The sequence below is a fragment of the Nicotiana tabacum genome, chromosome 7 (assembly GCF_000715075.1).
Source record: "Nicotiana tabacum cultivar K326 chromosome 7, ASM71507v2, whole genome shotgun sequence".
NCBI lineage: Eukaryota > Viridiplantae > Streptophyta > Magnoliopsida > Solanales > Solanaceae > Nicotiana > Nicotiana tabacum.
Window position 1 is genome coordinate 60,617,235 of NC_134086.1, and position 7,783 is coordinate 60,625,017.

General features: G+C 40.6%; 1 protein-coding gene across 1 annotated transcript; it reads right to left on the reverse strand.

Moving 5' to 3' along the window:
- Positions 1 to 5,920: 5,920 nt before the first annotated feature.
- On the reverse strand, positions 5,921 to 7,274 carry LOC142162109 (uncharacterized). Its single transcript, XM_075218420.1, has 4 exons — positions 7,054 to 7,274; positions 6,635 to 6,938; positions 6,468 to 6,589; positions 5,921 to 6,269 (listed from the first exon to the last, which is right to left on the reverse strand). The coding sequence occupies exons 1-4, from the start codon at positions 7,272 to 7,274 to the stop codon at positions 5,921 to 5,923; spliced, it is 996 nt and encodes a 331-aa protein (XP_075074521.1).
- Between the last annotated feature and the right edge of the window lie 509 nt (positions 7,275 to 7,783).

Consider the following 7,783-nt stretch of genomic DNA (forward strand, 5'->3'; position numbering starts at 1 on the left):
GGTGGTTAGAGCTACTGAAAGACTATGATATCACTATCTTGTATCACCCGGGCAAGGCCAATGTGATGACCGATGCTTTGAGTTGCCAGGCGGAGAGTTTGGGTTATTTACCAGCAGCGGAGAGGCCCATGGCGATGGACATTCAGGCCTTAGCCAGCCAGTTTGTGAGATTGGATCTTTCAGAGCCTACTCGGGTTCTAGCTTGCGTGGTCTCTTGGTCTTCCTTATTTGATTGTATCAGGGAGCGTCAGTATGATAACCTTCATTTGCTCGTCCTTAAGGACAAGGTTTTGCACGATGATGCCATAAATGTACCTATTGGTGATGACGGGGTATTAAGTATGCAAGGCCGGGTATGTGTACCTAATGTTGATGGGCTTTAGGAGCTGATTCTAGAGGAGGCCCATAGTTTGCGGTATTCCATTTATCCGGGTGCCACGAAAATGTACTAGGATTTGAGACATCACTATTGGTGGAGATGGATGAAGAAGGGCATTGTTGGGTTTGTAGCTCGGTGCCTTAATTCTCAGCAGGAGAAGTATGAGCACCAGAGATCGGGTGCGTTGCTTCAGCAGATAAAGATTCCGGAGTGGAAGTGGGAGAGGATCACCATGGACTTCGTAGTTGGGCTCCTAAATACTTTGAAAAAGTTCGATGCCATTTGGGTAATTATGGATTGGCTGACCAAGTCCGCGCACTTCATTCTTGTGTGTACTACCTATCCCTCGGAGCGGTTAGCGGAGATTTATATCCGGAAGATTGTTCGTCTGCATGGTATTCCAGTTTCCATCATTTCAGACAGAGGTACTCAGTTCACATCGCGGTTCTGGAGGGTCATACAACATGAGTTGGGAACTCGGGTGGAGTTGAGGACATCATTTTACCCCAAGATGGACAGACAGTTCGAGCGCAGTATTCAAATTTTTGAGGATATGCTTCGTGCGTGTGTGATGGAGTTTGGAGGTTCTTGGGATCAGTTCTTTCCACTAGCGGAGTTTGCCTACAACATCAACTATCAATCCAACATTCAGATGGCACCGTATGAGGTATTATATGGTAGGCAGTGTAGATCCCCAGTGGGTTGGTGTGAGCCGGGTAAGGCTAGATTATTGGGCATAGACTTGGTTCAGGATGCTTTGGAGAAGGTTAAGGTGATTCAGGATAGACTCCGTACAGCCCAGTCCAGACAGAAGAGTTACGCGGACCGGAAGGTTTGTGATGTTTCCTATATGGTTGGAGAGCGTGTCTTGCTTCGGGTTTCACCTATGAAGGGCATTATGAGATTTGGGAAGAAAGGGAAGTTAAGTCCGAGGTTTATTGGTCCTTTTGAGATATTGCGACATGTTGGGGAGGTGGATTATGAGATTGCCTTACCTCCCAGCTTGGCAGGGGTTCATCCGGTATTTCATGTTTCGATGCTCCGGAAGTATCATGGCGATCCGTCGCACATTTAGATTTCAGTTCAGTCCAGTTAAACAAGGATCTATCTCATGTTAATGATCCAGTGGAAATATTGGACATGCAGGTTCGGAAGCTGAGGTCAAAGGACATTGCATCAGTGAAGGTTCAGTGGCGGGGTCAGCCGATCGAGGAGGCAAATTGGGAGACCGAGCAGGGTATGCACAGCCGTTACCCTCATCTTTTCACTACTTTAGGTATGTATCTATGCTCATTGGAGGACGAATGAATGTTTTAAGAAGGGGAGGATGTAACGACCCGGCCGACCGTTTTAAGAATTAAAACCCCGATCCCCTATTAACTACTTTCCCCTGGAGGATTTGTTTGGAGTTTCAGAGTCTTTGAGACACTTAGTCCCTGAATGAGAGCTTAAGCTTTAAAATTTGGACAATAGTCGGAGCAGTGTGAAGACTGCCTCGAAATGGAATTTTGTCGGTTCCGTTAACTCTGTTGGGTGATTTCGGGCTTAGAGGCATGTTCAGATTGTGTTTTAGAGGTCCTTAGCTTAATTAGGCTTGAAATCTTGAAAGTTGATTTTTTTAGAGTTTCTGGTTCGATAGTGAGATTTTGATATCGGGGTCGGAATGGAATTCCGGAAGTTGGAGTAGGTTCGTTGTGTCTTTTGTGACGTGTGTGCAAAATTTCAGGTCATTCGGGCGAGGTTTGACAGACTTTCTGATGGAAAGTGGAACTTGGACGTTTTGGGAATCCTTAAGCTTGGATTGGAGAGAGATTGTGTAGTTTTAGCGTTGTTCAATGTGATTCGAGGGTTGGAATAAGTTCGTATGATGTTTTAGGATTGGTTGACATATTTGTTTGAGGTCTCGGGGTCCTCGGGTGAGTTTCGGGTGCTTATCGGAGGTAGAATTGGACTTAGGATAAATCTGAAGGTTGCTGAAGTTCTGTCATAACCGTACCTAAGGTTAGGGGACCGCATGTGCGTGATCATAGAGGCGATTGAGCCCGCAGATGCGGCTATGCTCTTGAAACCAGATTCCACAGGTGCAATAGTTTGAGTGCAGCTGCGAGACCGCAGGTGCGGTAGAAGAAGCACAGGTGAGGCCAAGTACAATTAATGAAATCTCGCAGATGTGCACCTAGGACTGCAGGTGTGAGGAAATGGCCGCAAGGGCGGAAACCCTAGGCCAGAACTTATATAAAGATTCAGTCGCGATTTTTGCCCATTTCTTCACCATTTTCATCCGGATTTTTAGGTTTTTAGAAAGTTTTTGAGAGAAAATTCAGGGGATCCTCGATGAGGTAACATTCTTGGAATCCAAACTCGTTATTATGGTATTATTCTACTGATTTGGCATGAAATTTATGGAAAATAAGGATTAATTTGGGGGTTTAGGGTTTGAACTTGGAGACTTGAAATTGGGGATTTGAGGGGTTGTTTGTGGTCCGATTTTCGTGTATTTGGTATGTATGAACTCGTGAGAGTGTGAGGATTCTAGTTTTATGAATTTTATCCGATTCCGAAATGTGGGCATAGGGACTTTTTGGGCGATTTTCCTAATTTCTCTTGTTATCTTCAAATTAAATAGTGGAATTGGTTACTTGAAGTTATATTTACATTATGCAATTTATTTGAATAGATTTGGGCCATTTGGAGTCAGGTACTCGTGGCAAGAACGTGATATCGAGTTGATTGAGCTGGTTCGAGGTCAGTGGCTTGCCTAATGTTGTGTGGAGGAACTCCCCTTAGGATTTGGTATTGTTGATATATGAAATGCCTTGTACGTGAGGTTTCGAGTGTGTACATGTGCTAATTGTTGAAAATTCTGTTTTTATTAAGTAACTATAACTATGTTTTTCTTCCTTGTTGTACATTACTTTCAATTTAAGCCTACTGTTAGTTTAGGGAAGCATGTCTAAGTGACTTAATTGCTTTACTTGTTCAAACTGCTTTATTGAATTCTGTGCAACATGCTAGGTTAGAAATACTTGTATTACCTTGGTATGGAATTGGTTTGAGGTGAATATTCTTTGTGTTGTAGTTGTGTGTTTACTTTGGGACTACAGGACGATATCCCAGGAGATCCCCCAGCTTATTTACTTTGGGACTATGGATCGGTATTCCGGTAGATCCCCCTGCACATTTATGATTGGGACTACGGGAAAACACCCGGTAGATTCCCCGTAATGGATATTTACTTTGGGACTACGGATTTGGTATTTCGGGAGTTTCCCTTGCACATTTACGATTTGGAATACGGGACGATATCCCAGGAGATCCTCTGGACATTTACGTTTGGGACTACGGGACGGTATCCTGGAAGATCCCCTGTTGCTATTTCTGTGTACTGAGTTAGATTCTTTCTGTGTTTTTATTCGTTATAGGCTGTTAGCACTTTCATTATATTGTCATATTCTATACTGTTTTACCTTATTTTTTTTATCTATAATCAGTAGGGCCCTGACTTTCCTCGTCACTACCCGGCCGAGGTTAGGCTTGGCACTTACTAAGTACCGCTGTGGTGTACTCATGCCCTTCCTACGCATGTTTTTCATGTGCAGATCCAGGTACTTCGGCTCAGCCCTACGAAATTTAAGGCGAGGCGATTCTTCAAAGACTTCGAGGTATATTTGCCGTGTACGCAAACCGAGGAGTCCCTCTCCATTCTCTCCTGTAGTTATAGCCCTTCTATATTTACTTTGATTTAGACATTCTGGAGTTAGAGCACTATGTAGTATCCACAACTTGTGATTTCATGAGATTTCGTGTTTTGGGAGATCTTTTTAGTTGAGAGTGTGTTTTTTGTATATGTCGAGCGGCATCTTAAACATTTTCATTATTGTTATCCGCAGTTTCTATTAGTTTTTATCTGTTGTTTCCTTTTTCTGTAAATTGTTAGGCTTATCTAGTCGTAGAGACTAGGTGCCGTCAGTATAGTTCACGGAGGGTGAACTGGGGTCGTGACATTTTTCTGTTTGATTTTTAGAGGGACAGTCGCTCGGCATGTAAATGTTTTGTGTGGTTTGATCCCCCATCTCCAGAACATTTGAAAATTGAGATTTTTGGGGCTGCTTAAGAAGAAGAGGTCATTTGATGCATTAATGAAGGAAAATAGGAATCAAAGAAATTGAAAGAGATTGTATGTGCTGATTTTAATTGTAATTGTATTGAAGTTGATTGTGTTTGGTAGTTCTAAATATTGCTATATAATGTAAGAAAATTAATGATGCTTTTTGGTAGATTTTGGATCCCTTTGTTATAAAATTATATTTTTTGCAACTTGTAATGTTGTTTTGTTTGTGGTTGTTGCTCTGTGACATGAAAATGCATATAGTAGACTGCCTGCACAGTTAAATAGTGGCTGAAACTGCTGCCTAAAATACAGCTCAAATGCTGAAATACTAAAGTAAATTTACACTAAAGAGAAGAATCTAGCTAGAAATTTTCAATTTAAAACACATTTCAGCATATAGTAAAGGTGTTCATTACAGTCACCTAATTGTAACCTTCTTTAACAAAAATATAGGTTGAAATCTTTACAGCATACCAAAATAACAGCAGACTGCCTTAACAAAATAACAACATTCAATACACCACTAAACAGCAGTTCCAAAATAACTTAACAATCACAATAACAACATTCGATACACAACTACATATAGTTGTTCTTGGATGGTTGGGATGATGAACTTGCTAGACTTAGATTTGAATGGGATGTAGCAGTTCTGGAATGAGATGCAGCAGTTCTTTCAAGTTGTCTTCTAGTAATGATTGGTCTACCATTCTATTTTACTCCACTTGTTGGTTTGTAGGAACATTCATGAATATCTGCCGAGGACCTCTTTTCACCACCATGAGAAACCTCTCTTAGTTTACCTCCACTAGACTGCCAAAACAGAAAATATTTAGTGAAGTTGTTAAAGCAAACAAGATATAAAGTTAAGTTTGAAGTACTTACAAAAAACTTGTGAACCCACTTCTTGATTGAAACAACCCAAACCAGAACTTCTAGTTCCTCTTCCACTACCTCTACCAATTCCTTTTCCTATTCTAGGGGTAGAAGTAGTTTGAAGCTGAAGGTGTATTACTTCCCCTACCTCTACCAGTTCCTCTTCCTTTGCCAGCATCAACAGGGGCAGTTGAAATTGAAGCTCTAGGAGTAGTTGTTCCTGTTCCTCTTCCTCTGCCTCTTCCTCCATATCTTTCTTTATATGAAACATTTGCAGGAGTAGAATCTGCAGGCCTTGGTTTATTGGGGCAGCTCCTTTTGTTGTGTCCATAGGCACTACAGTTTGAACATGTCATCTCCATACCCCTTCTTAAAAGCTTTCCAGAGTTAGGATGTTCAGTTTTTTCTCTTTTTCTCTTCTTCTTTGGTCTGTCAGGCATCTTTTTAATTGGTGGGGGTTCAATTGATGGATTGGTAGATGTTGGCCACATCTGCATGTTTGGCACATGCTGGATAAATGTTGAATATGCCTTCAGATAAGTGGATTTGTGGTACTAGTGAGATATGTAGTTAATTAGCTCAATGTTCTTGAAATGCATAACAGTAATTGCATGAGAACAAGGGATACCCTTCAGCATCCATAACCTGCATGTACAAATCTGAGCTTGCATATTCACACAGTGCTTCAATACCACTCTTAATGAGGTATCCTCTACCTCATAGCCATATTCACCATTCCATTTGATTGTACACCTCATAGACTGGGCCATGTTATCCTGGTACACTTTCATAGCAATTGGGGATATATCACATATCCATGTATCTGCAAAGTCCCTCAACTTTCCTATTCTCTCCATCATCTTTTCTCCGATTTCCTCCAACATTGTGATGACTATCTTGTGTCTGGAAGCAAGTATCCAAACATTAAAGGTCTCATACATATTATTGTCAATTATATCACATTTCCTGTCACAGTTGAAGTATGCTCTGCACTAGGTTTCCCTGTTATACCTCAATAAGCTCTAACATGTCCCATTCCTAAGCATATTCAAGATGTCCAGGCGGTAATTCAATTCAGCCACACATAATGCTCTAGAACACCTCCAAAAGTTGTTTCTCCTCTCTAATCCTCTCCAATCTTTAGACCAGTTTGCTAATATATGTCTGGCACACCACCTATGTTCACTTTTAGGCAACACTTCTGATACAACTCTAAGCAATTCCTTTAACATAAGAAGAATATATTATTTTCCAAGCAATGAAATCACCTTTTGCGTATCAGACATGATAGTGAGATCCCTTCCATCTTGAAGATCTAAGTCATGAGTCACACATTTCAGAAACCACGTCCAAGTGAAACTGTTCTCAACCTCTATGATGGCCCAAGCAATAGGGAACATCTGATTGTTTCCATCCTTTGATACTGCTACAAACAGTTGACCCTTGCAAATGCCTTTCAAAAAGCATCCATCAAGGCCAATTATGCTTCTGCAACCTTCAGACCATCCTTTTTTCATAGCATAGAAGCACACATAAAATGAATTGAAGACAATCTTGCTTACCTGGATTTGCCTATAACAGAATATATCTATAATCATAGAGTCTCTTGAACTCAACATGCACATCACCTATTATCTCCTTTAGAATTTTTGCTCTAGCTATATGGATAGTAAACCTACTAACATACATGTCCAGTTCATTCTTAATGAGTTTCTTCAGCTCCCAAACTTTCATATTTTTGTGGAGACACAATCTTATCCATGTAATGATTTGCAAGGTATCTGGAGTTGCAAAACTTGTTTTTATTTGTTCTATAACAATTGTGGACATGACAATACTTTTTACCTTAAAATTATTGGATCTGCCATCTTTGCTTGCAGCCAACAGCCATGGACATTTTTGGTGCATGCATTTTACCCTCACCCTACCAGGTTCATAAATATACTTTTCAATTTGAACTCTTTTCCGAATTGCATAACTTGTAACAGCCAACCTAAAATCATCAACACTCTAAAAAATCAGCCCCAACTCCCAGGTTATTTTCTTGATAGTTGGATCAAATATCAGGGCTTTCTTCCTCCTCTTGGAAGCCATTTTTTCCTTATGTTCTTCATCAAATTCATCTTCAGCATCTGAAGGAAAACTTTCAGCATCAGAAGACCCAAAATAAGGCTCATCTGTCCCTGCTAAACATGTGTACCTATTTTGCTTGCTACCACTTCTTAATTCATCAAAACCAATATCAACTCCTGCATTACCTAGGTTAATATCACCCCTATCTTTTGGCCTTTCATTCCTTTTCCTCCTATATTTCCTCAGTTCATCCCTACACTCAGCAAATTCTTTATGAACATCCGATCTATAATCATTATCATCAGGAACATATAAATCTACTCCATCACTCTCATCACTATCGA